At 51.1% G+C, this 25075-nt stretch overlaps 1 protein-coding gene across 1 annotated transcript in view; it reads right to left on the bottom strand.

The window, feature by feature from the left end:
* Positions 1-21987, bottom strand: part of RIMS4 (regulating synaptic membrane exocytosis 4) — a 65624-nt gene extending 43637 nt beyond the window's left edge. Inside the window, exon 1 of the mRNA XM_061209272.1 lies at positions 21767-21987. Within this exon, the coding sequence (XP_061065255.1) occupies positions 21767-21863 (97 nt within the window). The 5' untranslated portion in view covers positions 21864-21987. The remainder of the gene's footprint in view (positions 1-21766) is intronic.
* Positions 21988-25075: the final 3088 nt, after the last annotated feature.

The following is a 25075-nucleotide window of genomic DNA, read 5'->3' as shown; positions in this document are numbered from 1 at the left end:
ATTTTAAAAAGTTGAGAATTTGGTTCCACTGTTGCACTAACCACAGTTAAAGTGCTGAACAGCCACATGTGGCTAGTGCCTGCCATTTTGGACAGCACAGAAACAGAACATTCCATCGCAGAAATTTCTATCGGACAGCACTGGTCTTGAATTTGGTCTCTTGACCCTCAACCTAGCGTTTTCCTACTGTCAGAGGCTATTAGAAATTAGATTTGCCTGATTACTGAAGTGAATAGAAAGGGAGACGGAAACAGGGCAGCTGAAGTTGTGCAAGGGAGAGAGCAAGCTCAGAAAGGCTTGTAAGAGGGAAGCTTAAGTCGACATCTTGTACAGAATAAAAGACACGAGAGCCATTGGCTTGGGACCCACCTTGCCGGCAAGGAACCCGCCCGTATGTCTGGTTACAGGGACCCTCTGCTAGCTACAACAATTCCCATTGCCTTGTTGAAGTCTGCAGTTTCTCTAACGGGGACCGGGCCTTCTATCCAGTGGAGAGAGATCCAGCTGAACGGCCAGTTCCCTGGGAGAAAGAACTCAGTGGCTGAAGCTCCTGCTCGCTTTCCTGGGACAGGAAGGAGACTGAAAGCAGGGGGCATTCTGCAGCCAGCCAGGGCAAGCCCTGGACCCAACAAATCTGGTGGGCCCTGGACTTGGGGATGCCGTGCTGTGGGTACTGGGCAGTGACTCAGGGTGGAGGCGGGGCTGCAGACAGTGGACAAGGTGTCAATGGCACCCGCAGCTGCCAGAGCGCATCAGAAGACCTAAACCGCACTCCGGCTGCAAAACCAGCCTGGGGGAAGCGTGCTGAGCTGCCCGGCCACACAATGCTCCCTGAGGACTCTTTTATGCCTGCAAGATGCTCAAACGCAACAAAGCTGGATTTCCCTGGTGGAACATTGTGGAGGGAGAGAAGAGAAAGGACCTTGCGGACCTGCCTGCCGTGGAGAAAACCACGGGGGCTAAGGCTGGAGGAGCCCCTTAACCCTGTAATATAATGGTCTCCCTCCTTCCCTTCCTTCCTTCCTTCCTTCACAATTGACTGTTCCAAAAGCCTACTGAAGGTGGGAGAAAAGAAGAGGATTAGACGGAAGACATGGATTAAATTCCCATCTCATCTCTTATCAGCTGAGGGGGCTTTAGAAACCCATTAACCCTCTGAGCTTCATCTTCCTATCCGTAAAAGGTGGGTGATTTTACCACCTACTCCAACTCTGTAAGGCTCAAATCATCCTAATAATACTGACAATGATGACTGTCATTTAGTGAGAACTTTCTGACGATGTAGCTCATCACGTATAGTAGGGTACACATTCAGCGCTCAATAAAAACCTCTTGGATGTTGAATTTACCATGTAAATATTTTACGTAACAGTAGTAGCAGTAATAATGATAATAATAAACTATTATGGAGTAAGTGCTTTACTACTGTACTGAGCCTGTAGCATGCATGTTACTCAATTCTCCCAATGACCTGAGAGGTAAGTACTATTATTATCTCCATTTAAGACATAAGCACTGAGACATGGAGAAGTCATTCGTTTAAGGACACAGCCAACAGGGTAGGACAAAAAGGGGTGGGGGGCAGGGTTTAAATGCAGGTCTGTCTGAATTTAAAATCTATCGCCTCTCGAATTATATAAGTACTTTGTAGACAACAAAGGACTGTACAAATTAGATTTTCCATATCATTGCTGTGTTAGGATTAATGGTGACGGTGACTCGGCACAAGGGGAGAAGGCCTTTCTGCAGTCGAGCTCTCTGTCAATGGAAGGAACCACCCTGAGAGGGTATGAGGCTCCCTTCACTGTCATCCGAGGGTGGACCCCCACTGGACTGGGGGTCGACTGGGGGTCTGAGGCATGGTCCCCAGATGGGAGCCTGGGTCAGCACCGCGAATCCCAAATGAGGTGGAACATCAGAATCACCTGGGGAGCTAGTGAAGAAGTAGATTTCCAGATTCCAGCTGAGGTTTTTAATTGAGTCGCTCAGGATCCTGGTTGCAGATGGAAGAGCATGGGCAGAGCAGGTGAAGAATCACTGGGCTAGTGAAATGCTGAGTAGCCTCTGCACTCAGCATTGCTGAATGCTAGAAGCCATGGGAGCCACCAAAGGAACCCAGGATGTGCCCTCAAGAAGCGTGTGATCGCTTACTAACCACAAAAACTTGCTCTGTGCCAAGCATTACACCCACGGCCCCATAGACTCCTTCTCCCAGGCCACCCCTTCCCCGGGTTCCCTATGTCCTCTTTCCCTTTTCCAGCTTCAGCGTCCCCTCCTCCAGGAAGCCTCTCCTGACTCCCAGAACTAGGGACCCCTCTTTGGGCTTCTCCAATGACGAGATTTTCACTTGTGGACATGTGTGTCTATGTCCACCCCTGCTACCCCAGGCTGTGATGGGGCTGGTGGTGGCTCGCTCAGGACCGAGGCCCAGTGTAGACGGTCACCAAGCATTTGCAGAGAGGGACGTGCTCTGCTCCACAAAGGATGGGCAGAGGAGAGAGCGAGGAAAGCAACCGCTGCAGGAAGGAAGTAATCCAGGTCACCAGGTTCGGAGGAAACAGGACCTACAAATTCTCCCTGCCACTGTTCAGAAGCAGCCGGGTCTATTTATAGTTCGCAAGCCTTCTGCTTCTTGCATTTAAATGCCGGGCCAGGCATGGAATAAAATCCTGGGTAGGTCTGTCAGTTTTTAAATTTATTTTATTTTATTTTTTTTTTACAAGAACAGGAGTGAAAAGCAGGGGGAAAAAATGAACCGTGGCTATTCGAGAGAACTGCCTGGTGCTGTCCCTGGTCCTGCCTTGGCAAGTCTGATGCAGTTCTAGACCTGATCCTAGAAATCAGTGTCCCTGTAGAGACCAGCCCGTGAAGGTCCTTTTAAGGTGATTCTTAAATAGTGGCTTTGGTTTACAAAACAGTATCACAGTGTGACCCTGCCTTGGTTTAAACACGCATTCCTGCACACATGCATTGTACACACACACATACAGACACACACAACTGGAGAGAAACAGCCCCAGTGGTTAAACATTCTGCTCTTGGATTATATAGAATTGGAGTCATTTTAATTTTCTTTCTGTGTGCTTTCTCTGCATTTTCCCGAAGTTTGGGTACACAGAGCATAGCCTGAGGAGGTTAGGCTCAAGGAAACTGGCTCTGCCATTTGCTGTGTGGGCGACCTTGGGAGAGGTCCTTCATTTCTTCATCTGTGAAATGGGAACAGCAACAACAGGACCCCCCTCAGAGGCTCACTCTGAGGACTGTCCAAGGTAACACACATGAAATCTGAGCACAGCACCGGGAACGTGGCGTATACTCAGAAAACGCAAGCTAGAATAACTGTACAAGTGTTTGAAACTTGTGAAAGCACAAGATTGTTTTAAGAAACTAAAATGATAAGGAGTGACTCTCCCACTCTCCCGGCTCGTGAAGGGACTAGAATACAGCCTGGGAGGGCTCAGAGGCCTGGGTTCCAAACCCAACCCAGCCAGAAATGCACCAAAGGACCCTTCACTCCCCTTGCAATCTCGCCTTTCCGACTCTGAAAAGGATGGTGCTGGTGGGTAGACTGGTTAAGTACCACTCATCTCAGCAGATGCCTGAAGAGGATGACACAGCTCTGGTCTTCAAGAAGGGCCAGGTCCTGGACACAGCTCCAGAGCCTTTCCCAACCTGCCACCCCCCTTTCCTGACCCCATCTCCTACCCACACCCATCTTTTTTTTTTTTTAATTTTTATTGGAGGATAGTTGATTTACAATGTTGTGTTACGTTTCAGGTGTACAGCAAAGTGAATCAGTTATACACACACATATATGCACTCTTTTTTAGATTATTTTCCCATACAGGCCATTACTACAGAGTATTGAGTAGAGTTCCCTATGCTACACAGTAGGTCCTTATTAGTTATCTATTTTATATGTAGTAGTATGTATATGTCAATCCCAATCTTCCAATTTATCCCTCCCCCCCTTACCCCCTGGTAACCATAAATTTGTTTTCTACATCTGTAACTCTTATTTCTGTTTTGTAGACCCACACCCATCTCTTAATGCACCTACCCACAAGGCATCAGTAAACCTCAGGACACTTCTCCTTGACCACACAGAACGCCCAGTGGCCTGAAGCACCTCCCTCCCCCACTCCACTCCAGCCTCGTAAACAGCTTCTCACCCTTCAAGGCTGTACTCAGCACCCCCGGCTCAATGGGGTCACCCAGTTATCTGCTCTGCTTGTCTCTCCTCCTTGGCTGCGGGAGGCCCCCGTCTTACTCCGCACCTACCTCAGCATCCAGCACATTGGAGTAGGGGGTCAGTAAATATGCTGACTGCATCAATAACACTTTAAAATGAGAAAGGGCAGTGCAGAGCAGTGGTCAGGCCCATAGATTCATGGGCTCAGGCAGACCTGCATTTGACCTTACTGTTGAATGACCCTGAGCCAAAGACAAGCGTCTCTTCTCTGAGCCTCAGTTTCCTAATGTGTGCAATGGGCATGACAGTTGTACCCTCTTTGTATTCTGACGTTTTGATAGGATAATCCAGATAAAGCGCTCAGAGTACCCGGCATGTGAGAAACACAAAATAAACATTTGCTGTCATGATAAGGATGATTATTGAAAATGTAAAATGACTTTAATGATTATCTTGGGACCCCAGAGTGTCAGCACTTTCCCTGGCGGTCTTGCTCAGGGCCCCTCTCTGGTTCAGGTCCAGAGGACCCTGTGAACTACTGGACAGGTTGCTACCTGCACAAAGGTGCCCAACCGAGGTGGGTGGAAACATAGCCTGTTTTCACTGGCCAGGCGGTACACCCCACGGGCCTTTTTCTAATTCATCCTTTTCCGGGAGGTACCATTTAAATTCAATCACCTGAGGTGGGGGTGAGACTAGCACAAACATGCCATACGAGCCATGTGTGTGCACCGGAGCCCACATGTGGGACCACGAGGGGAAGAGCCATCCCTGGGCGGCTCTCTCTCTCAGTTCAAAGGATGATGCAAAGTTCCCACCCAACAGTGGAGGGCCCAGGGCAAAAGTACAATGGAGGCCGTCATACTTATTCTAAATGTTTAAAAGTTATAAATCAGGCTCTTACATAAAACATGTTCTATCCTTCCATTCTGACAAATATGCCTTCATAATGACCTTGAAGGCCAGGACAGGTTCAAATTTAGAATCCTCTGAGTTCCATGGCTGAATATGGAGAGAGGAGCTGAATACAGGCCCTCTACTGTAGCCCATCCCTTCCCTTCCTCCCCACCCCTGCATATCCAGGGGCCCACTCTGTACATGTGTGTTCTGTTCTCACCTCCACAAACAGCTACTTTGGGGCCATGTATCAGGACACCCGTGATGGAGGAGGGGCCTAGAGAAGGGGTCTGGACAGACCCCAGATGCTGACTCAGGGCCGTTTGGGCGGGGAATTCCAGGGTCCCACGTACCCGGAACATGGCCTAGAAAGGGGGGGTCCAGGTGGGCATGTCCCCATTGCCCCATAGATTCCTCACCCAGTGAGGAGGGCTGGAGATCAGCCCAGTAGTGCTGGTGACCCCGGATCAGGGCCCTTCTTGCTAAGTGTAAAGGCAGGAATGACACAGCCCATGGTTCCACCGGCAGCGGTGTCTACCGCCCACCAAATGGGTCATGAGAAAACTCATCACAGTCTGACACGGGGCAATCCTCCTAAAGACTGCGGTCTAATTTTTTACCAAACCCTTTCACAAATCAACAGATTCTGGACTTCCCTGGCAGTCCAGTGGTTAAGACTCCACGCTTCCACTGCAGGGGGCACAGGTTCGATCCCTGTTCGGGGAACTAAAATCCTGCATGCTGCACGGCGCGGCCAAAAACGATAAAAAAGAAAAAACCCGCAAATCAACAGACTTGCGGGTGAGGCGGGCATGCGGCTTCTCCCACCTTTCTTCCTTAGCAAGGCCCAGATTTAGGGGTTTAAATATCTTGGGAGGCCCAGTCCTACTTTGAGCCTTTTCTGGGGCTGGAGACATACAGACCCCACTCTCAATTCTTGCCAGGGCTGGGCTGCAGACAAACCTTCAAACCCAACCTTTAACTAAAGAGTGGTTTTATTATTTTTTTATTTTAATTTTTTTTAAAGGATGTAGACATTCACCTCTGGAGAGAAATTATGGGTTTCAAGAGTTCCTGACAAAGAGCTTCATTCCAGAAATGTAAAGCCACCATTTTAAATTTGGTTCTTATTCACTGCTGGGAAGTATTAGAATGAAGATTACAAATTTAATAATGTAACATGACAGGAACTGGCCCGGCCTCATCTCCAGGAGAGTAATTTGTTCCTGCCTTCAAACTGGCACTTCCCAGCCTCGCTGCACCACCAGACCAGCCTGGTGACACACTCCTGACTTCCGTGTCTTGTGCTCTAGCCCACACAGCCAGCCTAGACAGCAAAACACCATCACTGCCAGGGTCTGAGGAGTCAACACTGGGATGGTCCGACCCATTTGGGAAGAGTCACTATAACAAAGGGAGCCATATCTGGGCCTCCTGGCCCCATTCTTCTCATTCACAACCAGAGAGGTCTTTGTAAACCCCAGATCTGAGGCTGTCACTTCCCTGCTAAAAACCCAACAGGGTTCAACTCAACTGTCCTTAAGCTCAGATCCAAGATTCTTGACTTTAAAGACCTAGTATGACCCAGTCCTGCTGCTTCACTAACCACATGTGCCTTCAAAACACCATGTGCCTTTCCTACCCCAGGACCTTTGCACAGCTGCTAATAATAACAAGAACTAATATCTATAGAGCACTAACTGTGTGCCAGGCACTGTGCTAAGGGCTTGACAGGTGTCTTCTTATTGATTATCATCCTGACCCTGGGAGGCAGGCAGTAGAGCCAAGTGGGTAAGCTCAGACTCTGGAGTCAGACATCTGGGTTTCAATCCTACTTCTGTCTCTTACTGTGTGATCTTGAGCAATGTACTTAACCTCTCCATGCCTGTTTCCCCATCTATAAAACAGGGATAGTGACAGTACCTGCCCCACGGAGTAGTTTTGAAGCTCTGATGAGTTAAGGGAGGTGAAGTGTCAGAATGTGATGGGTACCGTGTGTTAACCATCCCTGTCCTCATCTTACAGAGAGAGACAGAAGCAGGAGTGATTAAACAACGTGGTCAAGGTCACACAACTACCAGTGGGAGTGTGGTCTCTGGATGCTGAAGACTTCAATTTTTGCCATGACTCGTCCATTGTAGAAAATTTGGAAAATACCAAAGAAGTGCAAACTAGAAAACAAAAACTACCCATAATTCTGCCCCGCAGAAGTAATTATGGTCAATATTTCCATCCGTGTGCATGCGTGTATGTGTGTATGTGCGAGAGAGAGAATGAGAGAGAGAGAGGAAGAAGAGAGACAGATGAGGGGAGGGGGAGACAGCCACAAAGACTGAGAGAATCCAAGATTTGCACCCCCCAACTCCCATAATTGACCCCAAATCCGTGCTCTCAGAGTCATGGCATCCTGTCTCACTCCGCCACTCCCCCGCCTTCATTTGGCCAACTCCACTCATCCCTTAAGTCTCAGCTTTGCTGTCTCCTCCCCTCCTCTCCCCCAGGTCAGTTCTTCCAGCTCCAGCCTCCCCCGGCACCCTGCACTTGACTTGTGTGGCACTAAGCACAGTAATGATCAAATTATTAGTTGTTCCTTTGGGTTGTCAAATGTCTAACCCCCTCCCACCAGACTGTAAACTCCATGAGGGCAAAGACTGGGCTTGTCTTGGGTCATCAGCAGCTACTGGAGAAGAAAAGGAGAGAGGGAGGGGAGAAGGGGGAGGGAGAGAGGCTGGGAAGGTTTGGGGTTCAGCTCTGCCTTTCCCAAATCAGTGCTCCCCTGGGTGGGAGGCAGCAGAGAATCACACAGTCCCTGACCTGGAGGGGCTCTCAGTGTGGCAGTGAAAAGTGATGTCAGCCAGACTTTGCAACTGCTGGAGAGAGAGAAGAGACACTCAGAGTGCTATGTGAATGCCCAGGAGGAACAATCAACTCCACCCGAGAGAAGAGAGGTGTGCTTCCTGGAGGAAGCGGCATCGGAGCCCTGAGGGGGAAGGTGGGGGCATCCCAGAAGACGAAATTGCCCAAGCAGAGGTACGAGAGGCAGAAAATTCTCGAACAAGCCTGCAAAGACTGGAGGAGCCGGTTTTTGCCTGGAAGTAACAACTGGCTGAAAAGGCTAGAAATGCGAAGTTAGATCATCTGGCCCTACCCCAAACTCATTTTCTTGTTCATCCTGTCACTTTTTCTCAGGTACGCTCTCCACACACAGTCAGGCCTCTGAGGTGGCAAGAACCATTCCCTGTCCCATATCCCTTTAGCATTTCAGTGACCGCTGGCCTGACCTCCTGCGGCCAGCGCCTGTTTCTCTTGGCCAAGGGCAACAGACAACCCTCTGCCCCCACTCCATCTCCATCCCCATCCCCAACCTTGGCCTTCAACCAGTGACTGATGGGAGTTGGTGTATAAGCACCCCAGCTCCCTCACTCCTGGGTGGGAAAACGGAGGTACATGTTCTACTCCGGGGGTCTGCAAACTAGGGCCCATGGGCTAAATCCAGCTCACTGCCTATTTCTGTAAATAAAGTTTTGTTAGAACACAGCGCCACCCATCCATTTATATACTGTCTGTGGCTGCCCTCCAACTGTGTAATCCATCAGTTGGGAAAGTGACCTTATGACCCGTAAAGACTAAAACATCCAGGGTCTGGCCCTTTACAGAAGTTTGCCAAGTCCTGTTCTACAGTTTCCCAGAGCCCCCAGGAAGACTCAACGCGGTTGCCCTCAGTCCGGGGTAACTTGGCTGATAACACACTGTTTCCCCAAATGACTTTCTCATTCCCCTCCTGGAGTTTCATCCATCACCTTCGGGAACCATATGAACCACGTACAACTGCTATTTGACTGTTTTGACTCCTAAAAATGTCAGTTTCCTGTGGTTCAACCTAATACTTGTACTCAAATCCTTGTTTCGTGGGGAGCCCAAGCTAGGACAGGAAGACAAGCATCACTGTGCCCATTTCACAGATGGGCCCTGATCTGACACGGTTCCCGTGCACACGCTACAGAGGTCAGCTCTGGGGGTTTTTTTGTTTTGTTGTTGTTGTTGTTGTTTGCCACGCCACGCGGCTTGCAGGATCTTAGTTCCCCGACCAGGTATGGAACCCGGGCCCCTGGCAGTGGAAGCACGGAGTCCTGACCACTGGACCGCCAGAGAAGTCCCTCAGGTCTGGTTTTGGACTCCCCACCCCAACCCAGTCAAAGCCTTGCCAGGTCCTTGCTAGATGCAGTATCATTAGCACACCTGCCAGGCTACCCGAGGCTTACAGCTGTGGACTTGTTCACCTAAAGAAGAAAGCAAGGCTCGAAGAGACCTGCCCAGGGTCACTCAGCTGACAAATGGGCAGAAATGGGGTCTCAAATCCAGGTTTTCTTATGACAAATTCAGGGCTCATTCCATGACAAAGCAGCAACCCCTTAACTTTTCACCTCAAGGAGCCTGTCAGTCAGGTCCCCTGCCCACCTCTCTGGAAACAAAGCCGATTTTCCATGAGGATCAGGTGAGCTCAAACAGGCAAACACCTGTCAGGCCCAAAGGTCTTTATGTTTGCAAGGTACAAAACAGAAAACCATGATAGACACCTTTCAAAGGTACCTAGGGGACTTCCCTGGTGGCGCAGTGGTTAAGAATCCGCCTGCCAATGCAGGGGACACAGGTTCGAGCCCTGGTCCAGGAAGATCCCACATGTCGCGGAGCAACTAAGCCCGTGCACCACAACTACTGAGCCTGCGCTCTAGAGCCCGTGCTCCGCAACCAGAAGCCTCCGCAACGAGAAGCCACCGCAACGAGAAGTAGCCCCCCGCAACGAAGAGTAGCCCCAGCTCGCCGCAACTAGCGAAAGCCCACGTGCAGCAACGAAGACCCAACGCAGCCAAAAATAAATAAATAAAAAAAGAGGTACCTGGAAAGAAACCCACCAGGAAGCACAAAATACACACATATATTCATGAAAAGAATTAAATGCAGCACAGAATGCTGGAAAGACCACAAGTGTTGGAGGCAGGCCCGGGTTTGCAGCCCTGTCCTACCTTTCACCAACTTGACCTTGGCCAAGCCAGGAGTCCATCTGGACACTCGATTCCTCCAGCCCCACCTAACGTAATGACCACGCACACCTTGTGGGACCATGGAGAGGGTGACCTGTAATAGGGGTGGGCACTACCCAGCACAGAGCTGGCCACACCTGCTCTCCTCACTCTGTCACCAGAAGTTCCCAGACAGCAGGTGGGTGGACCCAGCCCAGCCAGAGCCCCTTTACCGAGCAGGACACCCATCCCACAGCTGCTGCGAGTTTCTGCAATTCCAGCTCACAGCTGCCCCTTCTTTGGAGAGCTGCTCTTAGCTGATGGGAGCTGCCTTGCCCCTAAAGTTATGTCTCCGCTCCCCCGCCGCCCCGGGGGGACTGTCCACAGCCCATGACTGACTGATACGGGAGTCCAGAAGGCCAGTCAACTCTGTGAGGCCATCCACCCTCTAGAGCTTCCCATGGGTCAGGCTGAAGCTAGCCCGTGACTGAGTGCCCATCGTTAGCTGCTTCTTTTCCTGCCCATCCTGCATCCCGGTCTCACCTGACAACACTGCATAGCATATCATCTGCACAAGAATCCAAGTCTCAAACTAAGACAGTGGGAACAGGAGAGAATTCTCCCATCTTCTATATTCTTTTCAAGTTGAAGACCGCTGGGAGGAGTCTAAGAATACTACACATGTTAATTTCTCCCTCCCTCTTAGCACCCACCTGATTCCCATCAGGGTCAGGCTTCCCAGTTTGGGGGTCCCTCTCCCAGGACCCAGCATACCCAACAGAAGCTAGACAGAAGTGGCTGCAGCTTCCAGGGGCCAGATGGTTCGGGGCTGGGTTGGCCTGGGTCTGGGTGGGCCCCCAAGGCACCTGGTCCAGTCTTGGTGTTGGGCCCAGGCAGATGAGAGATGTTTCTCGACATTTGCTGAGGAACTAATTAATTTCCATTACAGGCCCCAATTAGTGACATATCCTCCCACACACTCCCAAGGCGACTCCAAGCGGCATTTCTCAGGGACACCAAGTCCTGGAAATGCAGGGTATGGACTTGAAGCCTCAGGTGCCAATAGGGTGCAAAGTAGCCACTTGGGTCACCTGGGAGAGGAAGAGGCCCTGACTGGGAGTCCAGAAACATCAGTTCTACTCCTGGTTTTACCAGGGACCTGCTGTGAGGCTTTGAGCAAACCATGAGATCCCTCTCTGGGCCTCCGCTAAAGATGCTAGAGGACTTCAGAGAGACTTCTGGCTTAAGGGCTCTGAGACAGTAATAGCTAATACTCTTAACACACTTCTACTGTATTGGGCTCTCTACAAAGCATGTCACAAATACTTACTCATTTAATCCTCCTGACACCTTCAAGGCAGGGAGGGGCTACTATGGGCCCATTTAGCAGTTGAGGAGACTGAGGCTCAGAGAAGTTAAGTCACTTGCTCAAGGTCACACAGCCAATGAGTGGCAAAGCCAGGATTCAAACCCAGGCCATCTAGCTGTGGAGTGTGTATCATAACCACCACTGTGCTATACTGCCTGGTATAATCTGACTACTCTTGAACCCTCACAGGACTGGGCACCACCATAAGTGCTTAATAAGAATTTGCTAACTGGAAAATAAAGAAAAAACTGGTAGCCTAAAAGACCATACTGGTGGTTTGTGCGAGTGGGACTAGGTGGCTGAGGTGTGAGGGAGACTGATGTTTTCTTGGGTGTCCTTTGTGCTGTTTGGCTTTTCACCACATAACATGTTACTGTCAGTAACAGCAGCATAAAGGGTTGTGAGAGCTAGAAACAGTGTTTGTCCTGGGGAGGGGACAGGAGACCCAGAAGACGGAGGTGCCTGGGGCCCTTTTAATTGGATATTTTTCATGCTTCTAAAATGTTGTACCAACTGCATATATTACTTAATCCAAATAGTACTTATTCTTTTAAAAAGTATTCAATGACCAATCAGCCAAGGATCAGCTAGAAACTTTGGCAGGAGGGGATGCTCTGGGGATGAAAATGACCATAGAGGCAGAGGAGTGGGGGAGAAATCCAAAGGAGGAGATGGGGGCCTGGACAAGTGTCCCCTGTTTTCTGGGAGACTCTGGTTGTATCTAAACCAAGCCCACTAGACACCTCACTGTGTAAATGGGGATCCTGAGGCCCAAAAGACAAAGGGAAGCGGCCGGAGGAGATGCTGAGATTTTGGCAGCTGAACGGAGACCTCTTCTCCTGACTCCTAATGCAGCCTCTCAGGCCCCACTGGGCACAGAGTAAGCACCAGCTGTCCAGATCTGAGCCAGGAGTCCCAAACGCAGGCAATGCGCTCCCACCATCCCACACTTCCTGCACCCAGGAAGTCTACAATAGCAGGAAAGGCAGTGCTGCCATGTCCTGGATGCCTTCTATGCCTCACACATGCATTATCTCTAATTCTCACAGGGTAGAGTTATTCACTCTATTTTACAAAGCACGAGGCTGAGGCCCAGAATAGTTACGTATCATAATCAAGAGACACAGCTAGTACGTGGCAGAGATTCAACCCAGGTTTGGGGGCCTCCAAAGTCTGTGCTCTTTTGCTATCCTGAGCCAACCCTCTTGGAGAAGTGTTTCCCATCAGTTGAGGATAAGTCCCACCGGGAATGTATTTGTAAATGCCTGTATCTTCAGACTCTGAGTTTTAAGGGACTGGAATGGGAATCTTATCACATCATATGGTTTGTCCCCCACGCCACCAATCTAAGCAAAATCTCAACCTTCCCTAGAAAATTACCAGCGACCCCTTTCTTAGAAACATCTAAATAAACTGACTCAGTAAAGTCTCTTGGTAGCATTTCCCAGCATTTTGCCCCTTAACATTGATGGTCCCTTTGATTTACTTCTTCCCAGTAGAGACCTGTCCTCAAATGAACCTCCTGGTTTTAACACATAGTCCTGCCTTTCCCCAATGCAGGAAAGGGACCGCATCCTGTTCCCTTCTGTAAAAGGTGCTAGACCTGAGCCCCTCAATATTCCACAAAAGGATATTATGGTCTGATGTGTTATTCATGTCGACTCATTTATCATTAATACAGATGACTTCCAAAAGGATTGATGGGGTCCTTCACATTAAACCCAGTGCAAAGCAGGGCAGCAGCTGAGGCTCATTTGATCCAAGACCATGTGATGGAAACATAAGTGCCTGAAGACTAAACCCGGGTCCTGAATTTGGTACCCAATGTCCCCAGCATCTAAGACACAGGTAGCCAGGAGACATCCCAAGTTGAGAAGAACCCTCATTTCTCTCCAGCTTTTTCTCTAACCCAGTGATTCTCAAAGTAGGCTCCCTGGACCAGTATCAGCATCACCTGGGAACTTGTTAGAAATGAGATTTTCAGGGGACCTCCCTTGTGGCGCAGTGGATAGGACTCCGTGCTCCCAATGCAGGGGGCCCGGGTTCAATCCCTGGTCAGGGAACTAGATCCCACACGCATGCTGCAACTAAGAGCTCGCATGCCACAACTAAGGAGGCCATGTGCTTGCAACTAAGGAGCCAGTGAGCCACAACTAAGACTTGGTGCAACCAAATAAATAAATAAATATTTGGGAAAAAAAAAGAAATGAGATTTTCAGGCCCCGCCCCAGATTGAATGAGAAACTCTGGGGTGAGGCCCAGCAATTTATGTTTTAACAAGTCCCCTCGATGATTCTGACCCGTTAAAACCAACAGTAACAACCACAATTGCAGCAGTAACCTCTAACTGAGCATCTACTACGTGCCCAGCATTAAACCCACGATCTCATTAGTGTTTATAACTGAGGAAATCTTAGTTCCACATGCCTGGCTCTGGGGTAGGTGTGTTTTGTGCATTATATCAATTTATCACTCACAATAACCCTTTGAAGAACTTGCTATTATTATGCCCCCCTTTTACAGATGAGGAAATCGAGCCCCGGAGAGTTGAAGCCACTTGCCCAAGGTCACACAATTTAGAAGCAGCAGAGGCAGGATAAAAATTCAAGTGTCTTGGATTCCAAAGCCACGTCCTTTCTGTCCCACCACGAAAGCTCCCCAGAGTTTCACAGCTACGTCACCCTGAGAAGCTATACAGCTGGGTTGGGTGAGAGTCGAGGAGGAGAGAGGGGCAGGCAGGGAGGGCAGAAAAAGCCCTTCCCAGACTCCACACTACCAGCTACAATGTGAAAGGAAGCCACGTGATGCACTTAAAGGCACAGCCACCTGTGTCTAAGGGACTAAAAAGACAGGGATTCGGGAGTTCTCGGCCTCTCTCTGTCTTTACCCGGCTGGGGGTCCTTTCCATTCCCAATCTGAACTTGTTTCCCCACCTGATACTCCTTATCATTGTCTACCAGGCTGAGTGATCTGCCCCCAGCTTACTTCTCTGACCTCGTTTCCCCTCATACAGTCTAACCACGCTGGTCTGCTTTCTCTTCCCTAAACACCCAAACTCACGCTGACCTCAGGGCCTTTGCATCAGCTGTTGCCTCTGCCTAGATCCCTCTATCCCCTCATATTCCCATTACTGGCTCTGTCATTTAGGTCACAACTCAAATGTCACCTCCTCAGTGAGCCTTTCCTGACTATCTTACTTAATGTTATCTCCTATCCCGTCAACCTGTCTTATTTTCATTTCACTTAACACAATCTGAAATTATTTATTGTTTAATTGCTTTCCTGCTTATTGTCTGTCTCCTCCACCTCAGAACATAACTCCGTGAGTGCAGAAACTGTGTCTGCCTTGTTCCCCCGACATAGCCCCAGCACCTAGAATGCTGTTTGGCACTGAGCAGCTAATTAAATATTAGCTGAATGAATAATACCAAAGAAGAAAACCTAGACTCAAAGGCCAGAGCCCTGGATCCTTAACATGTGACCTTGGCAAGCTGCTTTGCCTCACTGAGCCTCAGTTTCCCTCCCTGCCTAATGAGGAGAGTGGACTAGATGCTCTCCAAGAGGCCTTCCAAGACTGCTAGTCTTGGAAAGCCAGGCCTGGAACCTGCCCAGCTGGTCCATTCAGAAGAGGCAGCTGGCCAGGGTCCCTGCAGCAGCTGCCCCCTCCCCACCCCCACCCGTGTCCCTGCCCAGCCATGCAGTCATCTCACTCCCCCGTCGCAGAAACTGTTAATGAAGTGCGCACTGCTAAATGCAGTTACAATTACGGGGGCTAAGAATAAGGCGCTGACATCAGCCTTGTCAGTTTCCGAGTGAATCAGAAGGGGAGGGGGGAGGAAGGAGAAAAGGGGAGGGGGGATGGCTCTCTGGAGCTGTCAAGTGGAAATAGCACAGCGTTAAATATAATCCAGCATTGGCCTACATCGGTCTGGAGAGGCAGGTGATGGCTCAGCCCCCAGGGCCAGGGCAGACAACTGGATTCTTCCAAGGAGGCCAGGCAGCCCTCTGATGGGGATCATCCTGAACTGATGGCCAGGAAGGCACTCCAGTGGGCTGGGGTGGAATGCAGTGGGACAGCAGACCCTGGAGGGATGCATCTGAATGTGAACAGGCCCTCACACCCTGGCCTTTATCAGTGGCTGTTTTGACAGCCCGAGCACAGCCCCTGGGGCTTACACTGCCCCTTCCCACCAGGAATCTCATTTCAGGCCAAGAGGCAGAGGGTGGTCTCTGGAGTCAAACACGCCTGGGTTTGAATCACCACCATGAAACCCAAAAAAGTCACTAAACTACACCAAGCTGCCTGGCTTTTCCTGATCTGCAAAATGGGTACATCGGCAACAGCTGCTACCCCTTTTGGTTGTTATAAGATTCAGTAAGATTATGGAAAGCGCTGAGCACAGCCAAGCAAGCCTCTTGATCATTTTATTTTTACAACCCCAAGAGATGCTCAGACAAGGATAATTAACCCCTTTTTCAAGATGGGGAAACTGAGACCCAGGACTTGCCTGAGGCCCTAGCACCAAAGTGGAGTCAAATATAAGCCCCACGGAGTAAACTGGGTGGGAGAAGGAGAGAATTCCAGTCGGTCATTCCAGGGGACTGGGTGTGGGGTTGGGAATTGCAGCTCTGACAGTAAGACAGTGGGCTTGACTGGAAAACATCGTGGGGGGGGGGTGGTACACAGATTACAGTGGGGGAGATGTCTGCACCCTTCTGAGCACATCCTCCAAAACTGGTGCCTTTCCAACAATTCTTAAAAGAAATGCTGAAGCGATGGTTGTTAAGGCCACAATGAAAAGACGTCAGAAGAGGCAGAGGAAAAGAAAGGCCCTGAGACGGGAGAGAGGGTCAGCTGGCTTGCGGTCTGCTCTCCTCCGCACCTCCGCCCTGCCCTCACTCCGCCTTCAGTTAGTTAGAACAGGCTCGGCCTCTGGGATGGAGATGGGTGGGGAGGAAGGCAGAGCCTAGTTCTCAAAGGGAGACAAGGGGAATGGGCCCCTCCTTTCCCCTTCCCACCAAACAGAACCAGGTGGGCCTCTGGCAGCTGCAAAAGCCAAGGAAGCTGAAGCCATGAGTCTGGCAGCTTGGGGACAAGGAAGAGAGGGTGCCAGAGAAAGAGAGAATTTTAGGAAAGAGCTCGAACTGCATTAGAGCAGATCCATAGGCCAGTGATCTGTGTAATGGGGGAAGGCATGACTCCCCATCACCCAATTTTTCTGAAATACTTCTTTCAGAGTAATTTAAGATAAAGTAGTTTGGGTCCACACTCTCACACACCCACAACTTGAATGATGGGAACAATTGGTTCGATTCTTTACTATGCCTCAGTTTTCTAAAGCTAGAAGAGTTCTGCCCAATTCCCAGCCCATAAAAGAGATTACAGTGCTTGGTGGTAAATTAGGGAAAGGGGCAGAGGGGGGACAGGAAGTGGCCTGCCCTAGGGACAAGGGTGGGAATGGAGGCTTCAAAGCCTCCACCTCACGCCCTCAAGTGGCCCTGATACTGAAGGGTATTTTAAGGCCTCCCCCCTCACGACTGCTCCTTATCCACCCAGCCCCAGCCCCCCTTTAGGGCTGAAGTACTCTGTTCCCACCATCTCAGGGGGAAGGGATGGGACAGCAGGACATTTTGTTTCCCAGAAAAAGCGCAGGTCAAATTTCAAGGACAAAAGTTAGCACTTGGTCTGGGAAAGAAAACCTTGCCAAAAGGAGTAAATTGGGGAAGGGAGGGTGGATTCCAGCGGGGTCATTCCAGGTGCCTGGGGTGGGGGCAGGATTTGGAGCTCTCATTACCCCTGCTGAGATCTGTCTGGCAAGACAGGAGTATCTCCACCCCACGAGCCAGGAGAAGTAACTCAGACAGCCCCCTCCATTTCCCCTCCGTCCAAAAACAAGGGGAGTGGGCTTTAGCACTAGTTTGTGGGACCCATCCACCAAGCCACCCCACCCACCAGATTTGGTCTGAGCGGAAGAAGGCAGTACCACGAAGGGCTTTCCAGCCCAGAAATGTGGCCCAAACTGCTAGGAGAGGGACCGGTAGCCGGCCCATGTTGCCATGGCAACTTCCTCCTTGCGCTGGATCGAAGCATCCTATGGAAGCATCCTATGGGCAAATCGGAGCTGGCTGCTCCAGCTTCTCCGCCCCTCTCCCGGGCGGGTGGGGAAGAACTGGACGCCAAAACCACTTGGTCAGACTCAGGGACACCATCCTCAATTCCAGACCCTGATATTAGCAACACCCTTTGGCATTTGCTGGATACTGAAGACACTCTTGCTCCCCAGCTGTGCCCCAAGGCAGAGTGGCAGGGCTGGGACTGTAGATGTAATGAAAATTAACTGTTAAAGAGAACAGGGAAATGGGGAGCTAGGTGCTCCCCACCTGCTTGTTCCACATGCAAGTCCCCCAAATCCCATCTTTAAACCCCCTCCAAGAAGAAGGGCCCAACTCTGCCTTAATAGCTGTAACAGTGCAATAAAATTAGCTTATTAAAATTATAAAAGCTAACATTTTGAGGACCAGGCTACCCCTCCCCTCCTCAAACCCACAGATTCTTTTTTACAGTCATGCTCAGAAATAAGTCTTACTTGGTAATAAGAAAGATAAGAGCTAACAGGTATTGAGAGCCTATCTAGTGCCAGGTACTGTACTAAGCCCTTTTCGTAGCACAAACAGCATAATAATCAACAGCATAGGTGCCTGAGTCAGACTGCTCAAGTTCAAATCCTACCACCCTCATTTCCCGGCTCAGTGACCTTGAATGAATATTCTCTCTGTGCCTCAGTTTTCTCATCTGAAAATGGGGAATGTTAAATGTTAATTTTATAGAATTGCTGTGAGGAAAGAAAACAATATTGAAAGTGCCTAGGGGGATACTTAGAGAAAGGTAATCATTTAAAAAATGTTGACCCTCTGTGGTCCATGCTATTATTTTCTTCCTCCAAGTCACCAGCAACCAACAATATAGATGTGAAAAAGCAGAGGTCATGTGTCTAACTCCTCCCTGCCCCACCCCTCCTCAATTATAAAGCCAGTACCAGCAAGGCTGAGCCACGAAGACACAGACACAAAAAATGCCTCCCAAGAGCATGCCTCTCTAAAGCCTCAGCATCTTTGTGAAAAGGGGCAAAAGCAGTGTAAGTAATGGGTTCAGAGTGCACGATGGAAGATGCTCCTTGGGAGGAATTCTAGGAATCTGCAATGACCAGCATCCTGAACCGCAGGGTGGCTAGAAAGGGGTGGAAGGGGCAGCTTCCTTTGCTGACAAAATGTCCAAGGCTCCCAAGCCCAAGGCAGGAAAGTGCTCTGGCCCAGTTAAGGCTAATGAAAGTCTCCTCCTCATACAGCTTCTCAGGAAACCAGCTGAAGGGTGGCATGTAAGCCCTGAAGATGGCTCTGAGTCAATCCGGTTGATGAAAAAGGTGCATTGGACAGGAGTCAGAAGCAGCAACAAAGGGGAGGCACCCAGATGAGCCAGAGGCCCATCAGGGACACTTCTGAGTCATCGGGGACAGAGGGGCACGAAACTGGTGAGGGGAGGGAGCAAAGAAGAGAAAGGTAAAGCAAAGCCAATTCTGACAGCCCTGCAACTGGAGCAGTCTCTGTCCAGTATCTGAGAGATATTCAAACTGCTTTTCGAAATTAGTTCAGGGTGGTGCCGTTCTAAAAGAATAAATCCAAGGGGCTTTTTTTTTTTAGGAGAAAATTAATGACTTTGAGAAGAACAAGAGAAATTAAGCACCAAGACAACGTTCCTTACTTCCGATTTTCACCAGACACTCATTAGCTTTCCCGAAACGAAACTTCACTTTCTCCCTCCCCCTCCCAAACTCGAAGCATCCCTTAAGATGAGCAGACAGTGAGCATGAGATGCCCAAACCAAACTCTTGGCTGTCAGCCGCTCCCTGGGACCTCTTCACCTGGGAACCATTTTCTACACAGTGAGATTTGACTTTTTAAACAATCCTCTTTCAGAGAGAGGGCTAGTGTTTTACTGGAAAGAGAACCAGAAACCTGATTTTTGTCTTGGCTGTGTGCCTGCCTCACTGGGTGACCTTGGGTTACACACACACACACACACACACACACACACACACACTGGGGCTTCAATCTCACACACATGCATACATTCACACAAATACACACACACACACACACACACACACCAATTTGGGGGCAAAAAAGGGTTGGACAAGATGATTTCTAGGTGCTCCAAGTGAAAAACTTAAGAATTTGAAGAAACCCGCTGGAACAAAAAAAAAGGGACCTTTAAAAATCTCTAATATTCCATGAAGTTATCTATTCTGACTTACGTGAAACCAGAGCAAGTCACCAGCAACCAACAATAATAACCAAGGCATCTGAACCATGACATGGAGCATGACTTTGAAGAAAAACCCAACTGGCCCTGCCACTGATGCACCTTGCCTCTTGAGACCCAAGTGGCCTGTTGGAACTTCAGGAGCGTCCTTGAACGTCAAGTGAGGGGTGGGGGAGCCAGCTCACCGAGGCAGGTGGGGCTCCCTCCCCCAGCCCCCATGCTAGCCAGACATCTTCTCCTGGATTTTGCTCCAGAGGAGGCCACTGGGTTAGGAGAGCCCCTCCACCCCTCCTCACCTTGCCTTGTCCAGAATAATAGTACAACCTCCCTCAGCTGCATCACGGGGAAGTTAAGCCTCTGAACCTCAGTTATTTTTTCTGTAAAATGGTGATTCTGTAAAATGGCTCTGCAGTAACCATCTTTACTCCATCCCCATCTCCAGGTCAACAGCAAGACCGGTCTGTCAGGGGTCAGCCTCACATAGCCCCATTCATTCACTCAGCCAACACTTTCTTCTGGAGAACCTTCTCCCTTTCTCCCCACCTGCCTCCTGCTCCAGCAGAAAGACATGAGCACCCATCACCCACCGTTCCATCCAAGGCTTATCAGATAACGGGCTGACCAGATAAGGGTTCCTGCAGGCAGAGAGTCTTAAGCAGGGCCCATGAACTCCCTAAAACTGTGGACAAAAATTTTTGGATGGTGCCTATGTGTATTTTTTGGAGAACTTGTCCATATTTTCATCAAGTTCTCAAAAGTGTCCATGAAACCATTTTGCTCCTCCCCACCACACACACCCCTCTCCCTTTCATCCCCTCATTGAATTAAAATACTCTCAGATTTTCAGCTTACAAAACACTTTTAACTTTACCTTTATGTCTGAGGTACTGTCATCCCATTTTACAGATCGGGATATGGAGGCTAGGGGTGGCATGACTTGCTCAAGGTCATGGCTAATACGGAGAGAAGCAAGACTGGAACCTCATTCGAACTCCCAATCTGGCACTCTTTGGGGAACTCTCACCCAAGCCCTCTAGGTACCCCACCTGTTGGTGGCTTCGCTTCCTCACCGCAGAACCAGATCTGAAGCCCTTCTGTTTCCTCTGCCTGGTCCCAGGGCCCCCAAGAGCTGTTTTCCCTACATTTCCCCGCCCCTTGGGCTCTGGCTGGGGTTGCGCGCAGGCCTGGGAGCCTGAGGTTCGGGCCGCTGTATGGTGGCCCGGTTCAGCCCACCTAGAAGGGCTACTCCAGGCACAAGAGCACCCGGGGTCAGGGGCACACTCCGGAGAGCGCGCAGGTGTAGAGTCGGTGCCGCCCTACGCCTCCCTCGGGGAACCGCCGGGAAGAACCGAGAGGAAAGGCCGTCACCCGACCGGTTCCCTCGCGGTCCGCCCCAGTCCTTAAAGGACTGGGGGAAGAGGAGAGACAAACAGGGGCGCTCAAGGCCTTGGGCGCAGGGCGGGGGTCTTGGGCAGGGAGTCTCTGGATGCAGCCAAGACAAAGATGGAGCGGTAAGGTTGCGCGCCACCTCCAATGGCGGGGGGCGCGTCGGAGCCCCGGGGGTGAGGCGGCCAAAGCCCCGGGGTTTGAGGAGTGGGCACGTACAGGAAGCTCGGGGAGGGTGGCGGGTCGGATCCAGGGACAAGACCGGGAGCATTCAATAGGCGCAGGTGAGTAGGGAGAGCTAAGTCCAGGCGACCCAAAGGGCCCACTTGCGGAAAAGGGGTGAATGCAGATGATCTAGGTGTCCCTGGGGGCGGCGGGAGGCGAGGAGACCCCACATCCTAGAGATCTGAGGTCCCGTGGGTGGGAAAGAAGACCCCGGGGGCGCATCCCCGAGCATGCTTGGGATTGGGGGTGGGGAGGAAAGAGTGGCCACCTCTTAGGGCGCACCGGGTCGGCGAGGGGGCCTCGGGATCTGGCTCCCGGGGCGCCCCCCGGGGATCGGGGGCGGGCCACGCGCTTACCCGCGTCCTCGTCGTCGAAGGAGTTCATGCACGGGAAGTAGATGGCGAGCGCCTCGAAGGAGGCGGACAGGCTGAGGCGGCTCTGCGAGCGCTCCATGCCCGCACCGGCGCCGGGCGCCTCGGCCGCGGCGGCGGCGGCGGCCGGCTTGGGCAGCTTGGCCGCCCCATTCTTGACGCGGAGTACGGCGCGCGGCGTGGTGGCGGCGGCCCGAGGCCGGGCCGGGGCTCCGCGGCGGGGCTGGCGGGCGCGGCGGGGCCGGAGGGCGGGCCGGGAGCTGGCGGCCCGCGGACCCGAGGCGCGCTGTTCTCCCGGCGGCGGCTGTGACGGCGGTGGCGGCGGGGGCAGCGGTGGCGGCGGGGGCAGCGGTGGCGGCGGCAGCAGCAGCTGTGGCGGCGCAGCTCGCTCTGGCCCGCGGCGCCCCTCGCCGGATGCGAGGGGCGGGCTCGAGCCGCCGCCGCAGCCAATCGGCACCGCCCGAGGGAGGGGGCGCCGCGCGCGGGGCGTGGGAGCCGGAGGGCGCGGGCGGGGCCCCTGCTCGGCGCCCAGGCCGCCAGGTGTGCGCGCCCCAAGGGAGGAGCGCGCAGGGCTGCTGCGCTCCCAGTCCAGGGGCCGCGCCCCCCACGTTTTCCCCTCCCCCACACTCAGCCCCCATACTCGCCCCGGATCCAGGCGTCCAGTCCCCGACTGAGACCGGCCTCCCCCCGGGACACAGACGCGCTGGAAGGCGACACAGTTACAGTGACCGGCACTCGAGATCCTCAGATTCGCACATGAACCCGCAGAGGAGCACAAACAGGCACCCACAAGAGTGCATTCACTCTACAATGTACACCACGGACACCCTCAGACTCTCACACACCCAGAGAGATTCACCCAGACTCACTCACTCATAGAGACCCTTGGGGTAACCAATCCACAGACCCCCTTAGACTCCAGACATCCGAGACCCACACAGGTAGGTACATCCACGGACACACACAGACTCACAACCAGAGACCTGCAGACACACTCAGAGCGACAAACAGGGACACCCTTAACCACACAGGGAGACCCTCAGAGCCCAGACGAACCCACAGAGAAGTTCAGGTGGGCACACACACCCTCGTGAACCCACACTCCTCACAGAATTCACACACAGACACTCATACTCAGTGATACACTCTCAGACCTGCACACAGAGACACCAGTGCCCCTCCTAACGTTGACCCCCCTCAGCACCCATTCACATACACCCAGAAATACCCTGACAAATCCTGTCAGACTCACACACAGTCACCCTCAGACCCAGACCCTCAAAGAGAGACACTCAGACACACCTCAGTGGGCACACACAGGTTCACACCCAGACACAGCCCCAGAGACTTAGTCATTCCTGGTGATGGATACATTCTGATGCACAGACACCCTCAGACTCATACAGGGACACAGATACACTCCACCAGACTCACACAGACACTCCCACATATAAACCCCCAGGGACTCTCACACACACACACACACACACACACACACACACACACACACACAGGCTCAGACATGCAGAGCCCTGTAGGTGAACACAATCACAATCGGAAACCCGCACTCCATTCCCTGGCCTTGACCCGAGACCTCGGTCCCCACCTAGTCAGGCCCAGATGTCTAATTTCTCCCAGCTGCTTCCACATCTGCTTCCTGAAGCAGCCTGCTGAGATGGCAAGAGCACAGATTTGATCCAGACTGTGGCGCTATCCTTGCATGTGGTCTAAGGCAAAGTCCTTTACCTCACCTGCCAGTTTCCTCATCTGGACAAGGGGGATGCAAACCCTCCCTTTTGGATGGTTGTGAGGATTAAATAAGATAACACGTGTGTTAGCTTTCAGTTGTTGTGTAACAAAGAGGCTTAAAAAAAAGAAACATTTATTAGTTTACCATTCTCTAGGTCAGAAGTCTGAACAGGCTCAACTGGGTTCTTTGCTTAGGGCCTCACGAGATATCGGCCAGATTCCAAGCTCATTCAGGTTGTTGGCAGTATTCAGTTCCTTGTGGCTGTAGGATTGAGGCCCCTATTTCCTTTCTGGCCATTGGCCAGAAGTCACTCTCAGTTCCTAGAAGCGGCTCTCTGGTCCTTGCACATGGCCTCCTCCATCTTCGAGGTCATTATTAGGATGTCAGACACTTCTCATCCTTAGAATCCCTCTAACTTCCCTTCTGCTTACTGGACTGAGAAAACTCTCTGCTTTTAAAGTGCTCATGTGATTAGATTAAGTCTACATGAAAATATACATACATACATACATATATATATATATAGCTTGACACTTATAAGAGATATATATGATACATATATGACATATCATGTATATATCATTTACAAGATATATATGTATATGTACTTTATAGTGCATGTGTGTTCATGTGTGTGGACCTGCAAGTGTGTGTGTGTGCGTGTGTGTGTGTATCTTACCCAGCCCGAGGGGATCTAGGAAGACTTCCTTGGAGAGGTGACATTTTAGCTGAAAATGGCACCTGCTATGTGCCTGGCACTGTTATTGACCCTGGCGATATATATATACCAGCAAATGAAATAAAGTCACTGCCCTCACATTTGCATTTTAAAATCATCTCTGGGGCTGCTCTGCGAGGAAAGGATTGGAGTGATTTAGAGGGTTGCTTCCCTCCTTCTCTTCAGATAAATCCTGATTTGAACCAAAAAGACACTGATTGTTTTTAAAATGTGAATGGCAGGGGAGGCTGAGAAAGAATGTCCCGTGGGAAGGTGAAGTGGAGGAGGGGGAACCAAGGCCAGATGGAAGGCTGTGGGCCTTGGGGGGACGGCAACAAGGGCCAAGGCTGAGGAGAGGGCAGGAAGGGCTGAGCCTGAGAAAGTTCCTAAGATAACTCAGGCAGGATTAAGAGACAGGCTGGATGGGTGGGGATCGGGAAGGAAAAGGGGAACAGAGGCACTGCCAAGGTTTGCCGCGTCAAGAGAAAACAGCACATATGGATGGAACTCCTCCTCTTCAGCATCTCTCCTCTAAGATGAAGCACAGAGGGAAGTGGCCCCAAAACTTTGCATGTGTAGCAAGACCCAGGTGAGTGCCTTTCTAGAAGTAAAAGGTGGCTGGAATGTAGCTAAACCCAAGAGGGCCCTGGTTGCTCCTTTGTCAGCGAGAAAAAGACTGATCCTGTTCGTGTTCTGCCTGTTGGGGTAGCGGCGTGTGAGTGTGTGTGTGTGTGTAAAACATCTCTGTGTGTATGTCTCTCAATAGATGGGCACTTCTGCATATCTGTGTCCTTGTCTGTGAATGACCTTGTCTCTAAACATGTCC

This window comes from Eubalaena glacialis, chromosome 13, assembly GCF_028564815.1.
Source record: "Eubalaena glacialis isolate mEubGla1 chromosome 13, mEubGla1.1.hap2.+ XY, whole genome shotgun sequence".
In the NCBI taxonomy this organism is placed as follows: Eukaryota; Metazoa; Chordata; class Mammalia; order Artiodactyla; family Balaenidae; genus Eubalaena; species Eubalaena glacialis.
Note: the sequence above shows the minus strand (reverse complement) of the source record. Positions and strands in the feature narration are given on the sequence as shown.